This window comes from Penicillium longicatenatum (assembly GCF_028827895.1).
Source record: "Penicillium longicatenatum strain IBT 33135 chromosome Unknown contig_6_segment0_segment0, whole genome shotgun sequence".
In the NCBI taxonomy this organism is placed as follows: domain Eukaryota; kingdom Fungi; phylum Ascomycota; class Eurotiomycetes; order Eurotiales; family Aspergillaceae; genus Penicillium; species Penicillium longicatenatum.
In genome coordinates, this window is record NW_026643123.1 from 3223697 (window position 1) to 3240610 (window position 16914).

Here is a 16914-nt window from a genome sequence, read left to right on the forward strand (position 1 = left end):
GGAGGTTGAGATGGTGTGGCGATATATCATTGCCCGCTGTCTATGTGATGTGGAGCGCACCCATATAGTTCGCTGTACTAGCGGCAGCCGACAAACACTTCTGGTGGCGTAACTCAGTGCGAACTTGGTGAAGCGCTAAGCGGTGGTCAAGTCCGGCGGGCGAGAGTGCTAATTCGACCACCTAGGAAAAAATTCTGTTGACCGCGCTCAATACAGTCCAAGCCCATCACCTCACAGAAGGTAGTCGGGCTCTTGGATTCATCTCCGACATCCAAGTTGATGCAGTGCCGCACAAAGCTGCAAATTTGGCACGACTTGCTCAAGAGAACTATTTACTCCTAATAGACCATATAAAGATGATTCTGTAGTCTGTAGTTACGCCTGTTCAGGCGACCTATCTTCTGTTTCCGGGATTGCAATATACTTAATAAGCCATGACGTCCTCAATTACCCGTGAGCAGCCAGCACAATTTATATTTGGAGCCTTCAATTTGTATTGACCTGGGCATCTGATTCGTCAACAAATAATCCTCGAGGGTGCCAATATGGAGCGTGATACGTGAAGGTTCACGGCCGTAAAGACGCTAAACTTTATTTGGCTGCATACATAAATGGTGGCGGACCTTTAATAATCCGACCACCGGATATGACGCTCAGATGCGATAGGGAGTGATATGGAAATTCCCAAAAAGCACGAACCACCTCATCTTCACAATTAGCAAAGCGCAGCCCTGGGCTGCAGTCGCCTTGACGATACCATGACCTGACCCATTACCATATTGAATCCATGTCCACAGACCATGTTATCGTGGAATCTCTCCTGCTCTCCTTCCAGGGGGCTCGTCAAATCTGCGCGCGTGCAATTGCGACCAGTATCCCTCCATCCCCAGCCATGGCAAATTTCTCTGCGCAGCCGACTTTTACGCCATTATTCTCTCGCTATCAATGATACGTCATCGCCTGAAAGATCTCTTCAAGGTGCGTTGCTTGCTATTCGTCGAGGGCTAGGGTGCGCTCGATTGCACGAAATCACTGACCGAGTTCAAGTCCCCGCATTACCTAGGTTTAACGAAATCGGTGTTCAGCAGTTAAGCGACTATGTATACCCTCAAGTATTTCCCATTAAGGCCCGCGTACCGGATCCCGAACTCGTTGCCTTGTCCAGGGACCACCTGACCAGGCACGATCTCCTCGGAAAGTCCCAAACAGCGGATCCCATCGCATTTGATCTGCCCCCTCTTCAGGGCCAGACTCTAGATGAACATTTCTATAAGCTAGGAATGGATGCATCAGAACCATATCTGACCTTCGCCAAGTCCTATGCAGCCGTGAACTGTCCGACAAAACCGCGCAAGTGGGTGAAACGCAGTGGATGGACCAAATACAACCCAGACGGCTCCTCAGAGCCCGTGGATGCCCCGGATGAGGAGATGCTTACATTCGATACGGAGGTCATGTATAAGGACAATTCTTTCGCAGTCATGGCTTGTGCTGTCAGCCCAACGACTTGGTATGCATGGCTATCGCCGTGGCTTCTGGGTGAAACGGAGGAGAAAATACACCTCATTCCTTTGGGTGACCCGTCAAAGCCTAGGATAGTGGTAGGACACAACATCGGATATGATCGTGCTCGGGTCCTCGAGGAATACGACATGCGCCAATCGCACAACTTTTTCGTCGACACAATGTCACTTCACGTCGCCGTAAATGGAATGTGTTCGCAGCAGAGGCCAACTTGGATGCGTCATAAGAAGAACAAGGACCTTCGCGACAAAATTGCCAGCGACCACAATTCTGTCGAACTCGCTTCATTGCTGGAGAATAATATGCTACGTGAGGAGGAAGAAGAATTATGGGTTGGTCGAAGTTCAGTGAATTCCTTGCGGGACGTGGCAAAGTTTCATTGCGATGTGACCATTGACAAGGCACAGAGGGATTTCTTTGGCGAGCTTAACAGAGAGAGCTTGTTGGCAAAATTGGAGGAGCTCTTGGACTACTGTGCTGCGGATGTGGCCATTACCCACCGAGTCTATCGGAAAGTTTTCCCCAATTTCCTGGAGACTTGCCCCCACCCTGTCAGCTTTGGTGCTCTACGACATTTGTCCTCGGTCATTCTTCCCGTCAATCAGACTTGGCAAGAATACCTCGCCAGAGCTGAGGAAACATACCACAAACGACTCGATGATGTCCAACGCAAACTTGTTGAACTATGTAACGAAGCATTGAAGAGCAAAGATCAGCCAGATGTTTATACAAATGATCCTTGGCTGCAGCAGCTGGACTGGTCCGGCCAAGAGATCAAAATGGTGAAAGGAAAGAAGAAGGGCGATCCCCCTCGCCCTGCGGCGCGACAGAAGAAACCAGGCATGCCTAAATGGTACAAGGATCTTTTCCCCAGCAGCAACGCGGATATCAATTTGACGGTGCGAACTCGGATTGCGCCCATCCTGCTCAAGCTGTCTTGGGATGGATACCCACTCATTTGGTCTGACAAGCACGGCTGGACCTTTCGCGTTCCTCGTGACCAGACTAAGAAATACGAGAATCAGCCGGTTGTACTCTGTGACATGACCGAAGAGAAGTCTCAGCAGTTGCGGGACGACAGAAGAAATATATACTTCAAAATCCCGCATAAAGATGGCCCCCAGGCCCGATGCACAAACCCGCTGGGTAAAGGTTACATGCAATATTTCGAACGCGGAATCTTATCGTCACAGTTCGAGCTTGCCAAGGAAGCATTAGACATGAACGCCTCTTGCTCATATTGGATCAGTGCTCGGGACCGGATAATGAGCCAGATGGTGGTTTACCAGGACCAAGTCAAAACGGCAGATTTGAGGAGCAAGGATCAGAACCGACTGGGTTTCATTTTGCCTCAGATCATCCCGATGGGCACCATCACTCGCCGTGCAGTTGAGAACACTTGGCTTACTGCAAGCAATGCGAAAGGAAATCGTGTCGGCTCGGAGCTCAAGGCCATGATCAAAGCACCACCCGGATACTCCTTTGTCGGTGCAGATGTTGATTCCCAAGAACTTTGGATTGCCAGTCTTGTTGGCGATGCGTCTTTCCAGATACACGGAGGGAATGCCATCGGTTTCATGACACTGGAGGGCGCCAAAGCTGCAGGAACTGATCTGCACTCTCGCAGTGCACAGATTTTGGGAATCTCCCGTAATGATGCCAAGGTCTTCAACTATGGGCGTATTTATGGAGCTGGTGTCAAGTTTGCTGCTACTCTCCTTCGTCAATTCAACCCATCATTGACCGAGAGACAGACGCAGGAGACGGCAGCGAATCTGTACAAGGAGACCAAGGGCATACGAACGTCGCGTCGTGTTCTCAGTGAGACCCCCTTCTGGCGAGGGGGCACAGAATCCTTCGTGTTCAACAAGTTGGAGGAGTTCGCCGACCAGGAAAAGCCACGAACTCCCGCTCTAGGGGCTGGAATTACCGAGGCCCTCATGCGCCGCTTCATCAACAAAGGCAGCTTCATGACATCCCGCATTAATTGGGCTATCCAATCATCTGGTGTAGATTATCTTCACCTCCTGATCGTTGGAATGGATTATCTGATTCGGAGATTCAATATTCACGCTCGCCTGTCAATCACTGTCCATGATGAAATCAGGTATTTGGTCAAGGACGAGGATAGATACCGAGCAGCCCTTGCACTGCAGATCGCCAACGTCTGGACCCGCGCCCTCTTCTCACAGCAAGTGGGCATCGACGATCTTCCTCAGTCCTGTGCTTATTTCTCCGCGGTTGACGTCGACCATGTGCTGCGCAAGGAGGTTGACATGGATTGCGTCACGCCTTCGCATCCACATAAGATCCCTCATGGTGAAACTTTGGACATTTCTCAGATCTTAGATCAAGGCCAACGAGCTTTGCTGGATCCTTCCATCACACCAACATTTCCTCCTCACCCAGAGAAGTACACCTATACGCCACGAGAGTCCGTTATGTCAACTTTTGAGCCATCCGATTTAGCATTCATCAAAGCCCAGATCACTAAGGAGGATAAAGAGATGCGCGAAATTATCAAAGAGAAAACCCGTTCCGTCCCTACCACCAAATCCTCAAACCCACGTTCTTCAACCAAAACCCCGGGCAAAACCAACGGCTGGGCTTCCGCACAGCCTCAGAGCGCAGTCCTGATGGACATGGAATCCGGTTTATATCCCGATTTCCGTACTCCTCCTCGCACTTCTACACATGGGGTCAGACAACCACAAGTCGGATTTGATCGATCCACTTGGAAACCACGGCCATATGCTCGGGCCTAAGCTTATTGTAGCACTACCTTTTCCTTTTCCTACCTTTTTTTTTCTTTTCTTTTCCAATATTTCCTCTCTGGATCTGATTGTCTCTATATTTCTTTTATCATACTCGGGCATACTCGGGCGGACGCATGGCTTATTGGATTGACCTGGAAACAGCATTGGGATGGCGTAGAAGTGATCTACTGATGTGATGATACTGTACAAAACCAGCTTGCATTTTACTAATGGCAATTATTGTCCCTTGTTTTTCAATCAATCAACACAATACTCAACAGATAAAGTCTAGGTCTCCTGGTATCTATGTCTCCTTCCACATCGATGGAACCCTGTAATGATGTCAGTTCCATGTTAATCAAAGTCAATTTCTATGGACATCAACTTACGCAACCTCAATCACTGCACACCTCCCGCCCTGAACAATACCTCTGGCTTCCTGTATAACCGATTCTAACTCGCTTTGTGTTTTGATCGTAGCTCCCCAGGCACCCCCAGCCGCAGTGGCAATTCCTGGGTAATCAGGCGAGGGCTCAAATGATAAGTTGAGGTCTATGTAACCCATATTAGTAAAATAGCCCCAAGCAAACACCGCTGATTTTCCTACCCTTTCTGTTAGACTTCGATGATAGGCCGTCCTTATGAACAAGGAGAGCGGACACTTTGGGTGCATTCCACCCGCCGTTGTTCAAGACGACGAGGAGGAATGGAACATCGTAGCGCCGTGCTATCCAATAAACACTCTCCATCTGTGAGAATAGATACGTTCCATCTCCAACGCTGCGACATTTTAGTGTTTGCACAGTTCTCTTAGGAATCGATCTTACCCACATTGCACAGATGAAACTATCCGGCTTGGCTAGTTTCACGCCGAGGGCTGCACCGCCACCCCAGCCTAGACCGCCAGCTCCACTGCCGACTAAACTCCCTGGCTGACGAAAATATCAGTAGGCAATTTTAATTGTTGGCTGCAAAGGATCATACACACCTTCACTAGATTTAGGTGGTGGATAACCGGTCCTGCATTCGTGACTGCCTCAAGAACGTAACTCGTATCTTCGGGAAGTTGCTGTCTCAGCTTGGCTGTTAGGTATGGCACGGTGACAATTTCATTGTCCGACGGCATTTCCAAAGCGCGGAGGCTCTCACGCCATTTGTTATAGCGAACTTCACGTGCGTCGAATGCTTCAGTGTAGCGCAGGCTGTCCAAAGCCTGTGTGTCCAGATAGGAATTCAATTGGTTGAGTGCAATCTCGCAGCTCACCTTAAGTCTGCGAATCGCATTGATGGAAAATACTAATAGTAGGAGGTTTAGAGCGAATTTTTCACGAGGAGGGTTAGAAACCTACGAGGCATCTGTTGCTTGAGCGGATCAACATCCAGATGGAATATCTTTGTGCCTAGAATGAGAATCACGAGTAAATGGCTGTGGCTTGGCAAGATACAGGTTAATACTCACCCTTGTGGGGCTTTCCCGCAGTCGGGATCCATGGGACGTCGCAATCCAAGATGAGAATGACATCTGCTTCAAGGACCGCGGGGTGTGTTGTAACAGTGACCCCCAGGTAGGCCGGGTGGTTGCTTCGTATGCAGAGATCGGAGCCTACCATCTCTACAACACTGATTGGCAATTTGTCGCAGAGGTTTTCTAGCAGTGGTGGAGCACGGGTGTTGCGGCCAAGATAGCCTGTGATCACAAGAGGTCGTTCGGCATTCATGAGTGCATTTGCAATCAATTCAACATCTACCGCTATTAGCCATAAACGGATGTCAGGATGGGATATCGATACCTGACTCAGGCAAGGCACTTGGAGCAAGTGGATTGAGGTTCTCTTTTTCAAGATACTTTCTGTCGACTTTCTGTAGTTGACAGCCTCTCAGTATTTGCTCTATTGAAGTGTTGGCTTGACTTTTACCTCTTCAAGAACCTCCCTTGCAGCCATAAGATAAGCTGGACCCTTGGGATCCGACAAAGAAATTTGCAGGGCTCTGTTGACCATTTCCTTGATGTTCCGTCCACTCTTGATTTCACCGGAGTATCGGCAATATTGCCGGAGAATTGAGGCTTGGTCAGGCACATCCTGTAGCCAGTGGATAAATCTATGCCTGCGTTAGATAATGTTCGAGAAGGGACGGATCTTGCCATACTCAGTTCGTGAACCTAAAAGTTCACCCCTTTGAGTGAAGGGGCTCAGGCCTGCAAAGCACAACGCGGGCACTCTGCCAACGGAGGCATTGTGAATGGACTGTCCTAGGGCTAGTGTGCCGCAGTCTACATGTACAAGAACGCATTGCTAAATGGAATTAGAAAGTGCTGATGGGGTAAAATGCGAGGGGCGCCATACTGGATCTCCGGTGACTTGAGCAAATCCAAGAGCTGCGGACAAAGCCACCAGTTCTGAGGGGCAGGTAATGATGTTGGGAAATTTGATGAGTTGTTCTGCAGGTAATTAGAAGAGCAATCTCTCTAGTTATACTTATCGCGGGGATGAACGCACTCTGCTTCGCTTTGATCATGGCTTCGAGCATAGCAGGATGATCGCTTCCTCTATTGCACGTTAGCTGGTTATGACATGAACACGTTACCCAAAATCTGGTAGAACCCGAATACCTACAAGTTGACAAAGCAATAAGTGACGCCGGCCTCAGCTTCATAATTTGTCAGTGGTATTCAAGAACATTCGCAAGGTGTTATACATACCTAAAGCTTCGAAGAATCCTTCGGCAGCCGAGATCAATTCGTCAGCATCGAGGTCATCTTCAGTATAACGAGCGCGCTTGAGTGGCCTATCTGTGGATGTAGTCATCTTCGCTGTTATCGACAAGTCTTGATTCAATCGTGATTTATCAAAAATTGGGGGACTTTATAGGTATTCACCTTCAGGTGTGCAGACTATCCCTCGAAGCCAAGCCAAGTGGTTTACTCACGGCATCTCCGAGAGCCAACCGCTGTAGTGAACAGCCCCACTACACTGCCGGTTCAGGTGGGTTCACCCCGCACTCCTCGACAACCGTACTCGTTGACTATGCGAAAATAGGGGAGTTTGAAATGACCTCGGAATGCAAGTTTCGGTCTCGATGTTTACATGATTTTATCCAGAATTGTTATTTTTATGGCGAAAACCAAGGGGACTGCAGTGGTTTGAGGTAGTATTGTTCTCTGCAGTCACGGAAGGCTGTGAAAAAGTGAGAACTTGCCATGGGTACTTCCATGCCACTATGCATCCCTTTGTCGTGCACGGCAGTCGAGTCCATTCGAAAAGTGGTCTAAGAGCCAGACTGGGTTGCGGGATGAGGTGCGTGGAAGGTGGATTCAGGTACAGAAGGGATCTCCCCGATTGGCTGGAACTCCAGAGATCCACTAAGAGCACCATCGCAACCCTGGTCAATCGATGGACAGGATAAGGATTGAAGCCATGCTGTGGATCTTTCTTTCCAAGTTAGTCACAATCAGGAGCAATTTTGATCAGCTCTGGAATGTAAAACGGTTCCCCCTTCCCACACTGACTCAATTGAAGGTCTGGTTCCAGCTCTAAACACTAGTCAATTATGTTCCCCCGAAGTGTAACATGTCGGCTTGGCCCCAATGGTGATCCTATCTGGCGGAAAGACAGCTCGAAATTATTCGGCTGTGTCGAAGCGAAGGGCGATAGTGACTTATTTAAAAGTCCACCCAAACCTTTAGGACTGGAAGGATCAGGAGAATCCAAAACTTCTAAGCCAACATCAAAGCGATGGGAAGGTAACCAGTCAGACTTGGTTTCCTTTTCCAATGGATGGCTCGTCTGACTCAATATCCAACAGGAATATTCTCCGAAGAGGCTTCCAGAAGGCAGCCCTCCAGCATCAAGGCAGCTGCCCGAGCTGCGGCAGAGCCTGGTTAGTCTCTTGCGTACTGACTTGGCTAACAATCACTAACAGTGAAAACTCTCAGGCATGATTTCACTCGGTGCTGGAGCACCATCAGCTGCCTACTTTCCATTCAAGGAGGTCGATGTTAAAGTGTCAAATGAATTAGGATCTTCGGCAGATATGGAGACACCCGATTCAATTATTCACATGGCCAAGTATGACTTTGAGGCAGGAACCAACGACTACGGTAAATCCGTCAATCTCAGACATTAATAAATCTATTCACTAATCTACCCGAGGCCTTGATGTTGCCTTGAATTATGGCCAAGGAACCGGTTCTGCACAAATGATACGCTTTGTGACAGAGCATACAGAGGTGAGATTACTAAACATGACCGGACTATCTTTGAAACCAGCACTAATTAACTCAGTTACTACATGACCCTCCTTACGCCGACTGGGGCTGCTGTTTGACTGTCGGAAGTACAGCTGCATGGGACTCAACTCTCAGAATCTTCTGCAACAAAGGGGATCACATCCTCGTTGAGAACTATGCATTCGCGAGTGCACTGGAAACAGCGTGGCCCCTGGGCATCAAAACGCTCGGCGTGAAAATGGACGAACAAGGATTGATTCCAACGCATCTTGACGAATTGCTTTGCAGCTGGGACGTGCAAGCTCGCGGGGCCCGCAAACCATTTCTGCTTTATATGGTCCCGACGGGCCAGAATCCTACTGGAGCTACGCAGTCTCTGGCCCGGAGAAAGGCTATCTACTCTGTCGCGCAAAAGCACAATCTCTATATTGTGGAAGATGAGCCTTATTACTACCTGCAGTTGCCGGAATACCGCCCGAATCAGGTGCTCAACTCGTCCCACATGGATGGTCTTATTCCATCGTATTTGAGTCTCGATGTGGATGGAAGAGTCCTTCGAATGGATTCACTATCTAAGGTCCTCTCACCTGGAACTCGATTGGGCTGGGTCACTGCTTCCCAGCAGGTTATTGAGAAGTTTGTTCGGCAGAACGAGACTTCATCTCAGCACCCTAGTGGTATCTCCCAGGTGATTGTTTTCAAACTGCTCAATCACCACTGGGGGCATTCGGGTTTCTTCAAGTGGTTGGAAAGTATCCAGAAAGAATATACTTGGAGGAGGAATGTTTTTGCCGAGGCATGCGACCAATACCTTCCGAAGGACTTTGTGGATTGGACTCCTACTCACGCGGGAATGTTTGTAAGTTCTTAATAACTCATGCTGCATGTGTATTTGCTGATTGCTAGCTTTACTAGCAATGGATTGAGATCAAATGGAAGTCCCACCCTCTGTATAAGACTGGGAGTGATCACCCGACCATCCAAAAAGCAATATTTAATTCTGCTGTGAAACATAAAGTCTTTGTGACGCCCGGATCTTGTTTCTGGGCTGAGAGCGATGCGGTAGAAGATCGAATGTTCTTTCGGGCTACCTATGCATCAGCATCGAAAGAAGACCTCACAGAAGCAGCCCGCAGACTTGCCTCGGCGATCAAAGCGGAATTCGAATAGAGGAATCGAATAGAGAATCTCTAGATTTATATGAATTTTCTTTGCTTTATTATAGAGAAAGTCATATTTGAGCCGCGTTATAGCTTTCTCGCTATATATTGTCGTTAAGTGCATCTAAGAAAACTAACAAGACATATGGGCAGAGGCCCTTACGTTTCCAGTCCAATCCTTTCATATTGGTTGACGAACTCTTCAAACAACTTCTGAAGCCCCAGGAGCTCTAACGGCTCCTTGGCGTCATCCTGATCCATAAAGCATAGCATGTTATGGATTTCGAACGTGATGGCCAGCAGGAAGCCCAGCTCAGCTTCCAGAAATATCTGTTCCCCCGCATCCGAGTCGCCAGTCGCCTCATTCCATTGCACTGCATATTCTTCGCAAAAGTGCCTCTTCTCCTCTTCTGTATAAGGTCGGCATTTGGCGATCTTGCTCTCTTCATCAAACCACTGGAACATCTTCTGCAAAAAGTGGCCGCCAATGTCGAATGCGCGGTAATTTTGAAAGACGAATTCAAAGTCTATGAGAACAATCCTGCTTTCGCCTTGCCTAAGGTTGTTCTTTACCATCACATTCATAAATTGAACGTCGTGAATGCACCACCCTTTTTTTCCTCTGATTGAATCCAGTCTCTCGACAACTTGTCTGATTCGTGACACAAAGTCATAATCGATAATGTGGTCAATACCGACATCTACTTCTTTGGCCAGCCTCTTGAGCTTTTCCATCCTGTGATATTTCGCAAGCTCTCGGGTGATTGTATCGTAATAACTCTCAACCGATTTTTTTCCCCGTTCTGTCGACATGGCGTGAAAGGCGGCATATCCCCTTGCGACGTCGGCTCGGATATTTTCGTCTTCCACATCTTCTGGCTTCAGATTTCGTGCATCCAAAAACTCATCGATCCTTCCAAAAGCGCCATCCTTTGTCTGGAAGAAGGCGTATAATTTGGCACCAAGACCCAATTGGCCGTAATCATAGCATAGCTGTGCCTCTTCGTGTTTGTTGGGAACCAAATGTTTGAACACCTCAATTTCTCCATCAAGCTCCCCGTTGATCTTGAGGAATACCTTGAGAGGCTCTGAAAAAATTTCATCCTTGTTCTTTGGCCGTTCCACGACACAATTTGTGTTTGCGTACGCAGTGTTGTATGTCACGATGAGGGTTTCTGGATCCACATCTGGCCACTCCTTGGTGAAGAATGTGCCGACAATGGCTTTTATCATGGGCTTTGTCGGTAAGCCATCTTCTGGAATAGCTACTGGGACGCTTATACATGTTGCCATATTGTCGTGCGAGTGCAAGAAGGTCTATCTGTTGAAAAGTTTCTGCAGGTGAACAGATAGCAGAATAATATGGAAATAATATTTTTGTATCTGAAAGATCCGAGAACATACCGGACTTGTATTTATAACAGATGGATCAGCGTGATTTTTCAGGTGTGAGTCATGAGGACTCATAATGAGTGAAAGAGGGGATTAGGTGTTCGGTGGGCAGCAGATAGGGGCCAAAACCTGGCATATGTTACGGGAAAGATCCTTGCGGTCGCAGTTATTCACATTTACAAGAGAAAGTAACATTGAGAAGGAATTGTGTATAATCTAATCAGACAGACAGGAATTTTAAATAATAAATCAATCCATCAATCCTGCGAAACAGTCTCGGACGCAAGATCCACCTTCGTCTTTTCAAAGTCTCTAGCCTTGACTTCGTTTTTGAAAAGAATGTCCATCTCAGCGAAAGTCCGGTTCTTAGTCTCAGGAAGACGGAAATAAGCCCAAATAAAACCAATGGCCATAATTCCTCCACAGAAAAAGCCACTCTTAGCGCCCCATTCCCAAGCCGCATTCTGAACCATATGCGGAATAAGCTGTCCATAAACAAGAACACCAATATTGTATACTGCACGCGCGAGCGCAACGCTCTTGGTTCGAAGGAAATTGGAGGGAATCTCAGTCACAATGGTATAGATGATAGGACCGATCGTGATAAAAAGGACAAAGTATTGAATCAAAAGGATGCTTCCAATTCCGTAGCCAATGTTTGGATGGGTGGATATGCTCGGAATGCCCAAGAAGCCAATGAGGAAAGTAGTCAAGGTCAAAAAGCCAGTGCCGACCAATAGCAACGTGCGACGGCCAACCTTTGGAACCAAGAACCAGGCAATGAAAACACCGATAATAGCCAAGGCGTACTCTCCCATGCCGAAATCGAAAGATGCGGCGGAGGCAAGACCGGCTTGCTCCAGGAAGTACACGATGTAAGAAACGAGCGGGGCGCATAATTCTTGAATGAGATAGACGAACACTGTGATCTCGGTGCGACGCAGGTTCACGCCCTTGAAGAGATCCCAATAATTGCTGGTTGCCTTCATCTCGTTCTCAATCTTGATCGTATGCTCCATCATCGCAATTGTATCCTCGACTTCTGCTTCCGAACTATCCTGGGAACGTAGGCGACGCAAAGTCTTTCGTGCGTCGTCCATACGGCCTTTCCGTGTAAGCCACCAAGGCGACTCGGGGGCGCAGAAGATACCGATAGCAAGCGGGATAGGTAGCGCCCATTGAAGGGCAAATGGAATTCTGTAGGCCCACTGCCCAGTGGACGAAAGGAAAGCACGTAGCACACCGGTACCCAGAAGATAGCCGATACTCCAGCAAAGAGAAACCAGCATCGTGAGGTACGGTCGCAGGACATTAGGACATACTTCAGCGGCGTATGTTGTCGACAGGGTCTGGAAGACACCCCACGGCACACCCAACAAAATTTCGGCCCCCATGTACATGTAGATACTAGTTGCGAAGAATTGAAGGAAGATGAAAGCCGTCATGAGCAGCAGACAGATCATCATAACCCAGCGGTAACCGATCCAGTCAGCAACCAATCCGTTGATCAATAGACCAATGATTTCTCCAGCATTGACACCATTGCTTATACCGGATTGTAGATCTGCGGGGATTTGGTAGGTACCGTCACTCTGGAGCTCGCCGTATCGCTTTTGGAAAGCCGGGAACGCGAAGAAACCACTGACAAATGCGTGGTCGAATCCCTCCATGATGAGTGCTGTCGAGAACAAAATTGACCAGAATACGGCCTTGGGGTACTTGCGGATACCCTCTCTGAGAGTCATTCCGTGTTCATTGTCAGTTGCTCTCTGAGCACCCTTCAGGGTGTCGATGGCAGCAGAATATTTTTCCTCATCCTTGTCGTAGACCACGGTCGTTGTATTCCTGTCGGCAACATCTTCTTGGTGTTCAGCCATGTCGGAAATTATGACAAAAGAGAATAGGGTGGGGGGAAAGGAAGCTCAAGCTCAAGTCCCGCAGCTGCCGGGTTCTTTGTCGATTATAGCTGTTTCTGCGACTTACAGCGCAGCTCCTCTGTTTACTTACTCCGCATCCCCGGAATATGGGGATCCATAGTCTGGGGAAAGTCCATTTAGGTCCGTGAGCTGTCTCCACTGATCGTAATCAATGTGCACGATCTATTAGGCATTTCCTTTGTCGATCCGGAATCAAATATCCCGAGTCTTACACGCTAGGGCTTCGCCGATCTGTCAGCTGCCATAGCTCCGGCTAGACCCCTGCTAGCCTGTGCTAGTTGCCGGGTACCCTTTAGATTTTGGATGCGCTGTTCAGGTGAATAGCTCACGCAATGTTTAGGCTTACACAGACACACAAGAATGAAATTAAAGAAAAAAAAAACAGTAGACAAGAGCTAATGTAAATGAAGAAGATACATACGCAGTGTCAGTCATCTTGAACAGAAAGTCTTTTGTATCTTCTGGTACCGCAATACATACCGCATGTGGAGAACAAATTCACAGTTTTACGAGCTTGGAAAGCTTAAGCAATTATGCCAAGTGAGCGATCTATTTGAGGAATAATTATCTCTTGGCGGATTAAAACCCACAATAATCAAGAGGAGGCCCGAAAAGAATGGGGAGAGCTGCCCGAACGCTAGGCTCGGATTTATCTTGAGATAATATCGACAGGAAACACGACCTAAGATAGAGGTTCCCTGTGCACTTTGGTTATCGCGTCTAGAGTAGAGCTTGGATAGAAGACTGCACAGTTCACTAAGTGACGGGCATACCATGTGTTGATCCGGCATCAGATACACCGAACCCTGGACTTTAGCCTAAGCTAGGAAAGAAAGCGGGGAAATATTGAAGGATCACGCCACTACATTTAGCGGCAATTCCTTTTCGACAAGGAGACGCGTCCTCGAATATTCTTCGTGAAAGACCTGTCATTGGATCCACTCCTGAAGTTGACCAGTTAAGGACAGCATATTGTCGGACCTAACTACTAGAACTAGGCATTAATTGAGTCTGGTGTGCCCCCGCACAACCAATCCCGACCCCAGCTCCTGCCTCGCGTGCAATTCTCAACATAGAAAAGATCTAGGCGCTCAGTCTCTAAGTCTCTCTTGCCCAGCAATCATGTATAATAATCTGCGGTGGCTAAATGGAGATGGCCCTAATGCTCTTCAGAGTGGTGTTTCGTTTGGAATGTCATGGACACAGGGTCTCTACCAATCAAGCCAGCAATTCGTGATTGAAAATGATGGCAATCAATGGCCACTGGATTGCCGAGAAGTTGCTTACTGGGCCGATGGGTCGCTCAAATGGACGGCTCATTCGGTCTCAGGTGACATTGGCTACAGCGAAGAATACAAGGTCAAAGGCACGCCGCATCCAATAAAAACCCATGAAGGTGTTAAGGTTGAGCATCAGGGCTCACATCTCTTGGTGACTACACATGAGGGAATTGTCTTGAGATTTGCTGCCCCGGGTAACTCATCGATCTTGGAAAGCTTTACTGTCAAAGGTCGATCACTTTGCTCAAATGCTACGGTTGTCGCATCTATCAACAACAAAGAATACACAACACGCGTGGACGCAGTGGGTGTTGAAAATACCACATTTAGTAGGGCCGTCGTCAAAGTCACTGGCGTGGTAGAGGCTATCGGTGTCTCTCGCCTTCCGTTCAATATGCGATTCTATGTTTATTCGAATAGTTCGTCTGTGAAGATTATTCACTCCTTCATCCACGATCTCGATTCGAATGAGCCTTTAACCTCCCTCGGAATTCAATTTACAGTCCCCTTTGAACAAACCGAACTTTATAACCGCCATATCCGAATAGGAGGATCGAGTGGCGGCGTTCTGAAAGAAGAAGTGAAAGGATTGACTGGGCTGCGTCATGGCCCCACGATTCAAAATCGAATCGACCAGGCCTCTGGAAGATCAGTCATTTTGGATGATAAAGAGTGGACTAGGACCGACCTTAAAAAAGGGGTGTCCTATATTCCATCCTGGGAATCGTATTCTCTTTCCCAACTCTCATCGGACGGGTTCACAATCAAAAAAAGGACCAAGCCGGGCTGCTCTTGGGTCAAAGTCATCGGAGGCGGGAGAGCTGACGGAACAGCCTATGTGGGATCAGCTCACTATGGCGGACTAGCAGTGGGCATGTCTGATTTCTGGGAGCGTTACCCTACCCAGCTGGATCTGAGCGAGTTAACCTCCGACCATGGCAAAGTGACAGTTTGGCTATACTCGCCGCTCTCCGAGCCCTTGGAAACCACGCCTTATCATGATGGACTTGGGATGGACTCTTACGAGAAACAATTAGATGGTCTAAATGTCACGTATGAGGACTTTGAGCCTGGATTTGCTTCTGCAAATGGCATTGGAAGAACGAATCAAATCTTCCTGAGACCATTCAATGCTACCCCGTCGAATGAAGAAATTTCTTTGTTTTCATCCTTAGTTCGAGATCCACCTCGTTTGGTAGCCACACCGGAACATCTACATTCTACGGGTGCATTCCATGGATGTTGGGCTCCTAGCTCGCAGATCCTGGGCCATGCGCCTACCCCGCAAGAAACAGAAGTCGAGAAAAGACTGAATCTTTTATTCGAGTTCTACCATAACCAGGTGGAGCAAAACAGATGGTATGGTTTCTGGGACCACGGGGATGTTCAACATACCTATGATGCGTATCGACATGCCTGGCGATACGATGTTGGCGGCTTTGCTTGGGACAACTCTGAACTCTCCACCGACTTGTGGCTTTGGTTATATTTTCTCCACACCGGAAGAGCAGACGTTTTTCGAATGGCCGAGGCAATGACTAGGCATACTGGTGAAGTGGATGTGTATCATATGGGGAGGTTTAAAGGGTTTGGAACCCGCCATGGCGTCCAGCATTTCAGTGACAGCTCAAAACAACTCCGCATTTCGAATGTCCTTTACCGGCGCATCTATTTCTACTTGACCGGAGATGAGCGTACAGGCGATTTAATCACGGAGCTCCAGGAAAGCCAAAATGCTCTATTGACTTTGGATTCACATCGGAAGGTCCAAGAACACGCCGGCATACCTGAAGGCTTTGCCATGACAAACATAGGTCTTGATTGTGGTCCTCTCGTTGCTAGCTGGTTGACTGCATGGGAACGGCGTTCGGAAGGATGGGCTCGTTGCAAAGGACTTCTACTTAAGCTTCTGGACGGGATCGCTGGGCTCAAACACGGTATTGGAAACAATGCTATTCTGTTGAATCCTACTACCGGGGAGGTCCGGGAATGCCCGCCTCCAACACCGGATTGGGCAATTTCACATTTGTCTATGCTATTCGGATTTCCAGAAATATCTTCGGAATTGTTCCACTATGCTCGTGGTGAATTCCCGGAGACTGTGGAGAAGTTCATGAAGGTCTGGCTGTGCTACTGTCGGGCATATAATGGAGGACCAGATGTTCAACGGGAAGAATTCGGCTTCGAGTTTCCATCTCATGCGACATGGCGCCAGAGCCATTCGACCCTGACGGCATTTGCTGCGGTAGAACAGAAGCGTGATGATCTCGGTCAAGCAGCGTGGAAACAATTCTTCAATACTGATGGATACACGGCTAACCACGATTGGACTGTTTTTAAGACATCTTCTCCGGAGTACTTTGGCCACGGAGAGGAGGCTGTCTGGGTGACGACCAATGAGGCAGCTCGCTACGGTGTATCTGCGATCTCTAACCTCGCAAACATCCGTCGATATCTTAATTAGAGATCGAAATATAGACTTAAAGATTTCTGATTGCTTCTATCCCTTCCGAGTGAAGATAAATACAATGATAGATGAAATGAATTCTATATGCTACAAAATCTTCACGCATCAAGTTGTAGGTGCCAAATTGAGCGGACATGTGAATTCTTTGCCACAAAGATAAGATTCCGATC

At 48.0% G+C, this 16914-nt stretch overlaps 6 protein-coding genes across 6 annotated transcripts; 3 read left to right on the forward strand and 3 right to left on the reverse strand.

The window, feature by feature from the left end:
• Positions 1-800: 800 nt before the first annotated feature.
• N7484_009398 (DNA-directed DNA polymerase gamma MIP1) lies at positions 801-4289 on the forward strand (the record flags this gene model as incomplete). Its single annotated transcript, XM_057119785.1, has 1 exon — positions 801-4289. One exon carries the CDS (start codon positions 801-803, stop codon positions 4287-4289), a length of 3489 nt encoding a protein of 1162 aa, XP_056969340.1.
• Positions 4290-4584: 295 nt separating this feature from the next.
• N7484_009399 (uncharacterized protein) lies at positions 4585-7087 on the reverse strand (the record flags this gene model as incomplete). Its single annotated transcript, XM_057119786.1, has 14 exons — positions 4585-4612; positions 4670-4832; positions 4888-5060; positions 5112-5212; positions 5269-5576; positions 5630-5680; positions 5740-6024; positions 6071-6140; positions 6197-6380; positions 6429-6574; positions 6626-6720; positions 6779-6828; positions 6896-6929; positions 6982-7087. The coding sequence occupies 14 exons, from the start codon at positions 7085-7087 to the stop codon at positions 4585-4587; spliced, it is 1794 nt and encodes a 597-aa protein (XP_056969341.1).
• Positions 7088-7829: 742 nt separating this feature from the next.
• N7484_009400 (aminotransferase-like domain-containing protein) lies at positions 7830-9678 on the forward strand (the record flags this gene model as incomplete). The annotated part of the gene is made up of 6 exons (XM_057119787.1): positions 7830-8022; positions 8085-8159; positions 8215-8379; positions 8432-8508; positions 8564-9367; positions 9424-9678. The coding sequence occupies 6 exons, from the start codon at positions 7830-7832 to the stop codon at positions 9676-9678; spliced, it is 1569 nt and encodes a 522-aa protein (XP_056969342.1).
• A 149-nt stretch (positions 9679-9827) lies between these two features.
• N7484_009401 (choline/ethanolamine kinase) lies at positions 9828-11135 on the reverse strand (the record flags this gene model as incomplete). Its single annotated transcript, XM_057119788.1, has 2 exons — positions 9828-10985; positions 11073-11135. The coding sequence occupies 2 exons, from the start codon at positions 11133-11135 to the stop codon at positions 9828-9830; spliced, it is 1221 nt and encodes a 406-aa protein (XP_056969343.1).
• Positions 11136-11317: 182 nt separating this feature from the next.
• N7484_009402 (putative MFS alpha-glucoside transporter) lies at positions 11318-12937 on the reverse strand (the record flags this gene model as incomplete). Its single annotated transcript, XM_057119789.1, has 1 exon — positions 11318-12937. One exon carries the CDS (start codon positions 12935-12937, stop codon positions 11318-11320), a length of 1620 nt encoding a protein of 539 aa, XP_056969344.1.
• A 1182-nt stretch (positions 12938-14119) lies between these two features.
• On the forward strand, positions 14120-16741 carry N7484_009403 (polysaccharide lyase family 26 protein; the record flags this gene model as incomplete). The annotated part of the gene is made up of 1 exon (XM_057119790.1): positions 14120-16741. One exon carries the CDS (start codon positions 14120-14122, stop codon positions 16739-16741), a length of 2622 nt encoding a protein of 873 aa, XP_056969345.1.
• Positions 16742-16914: the final 173 nt, after the last annotated feature.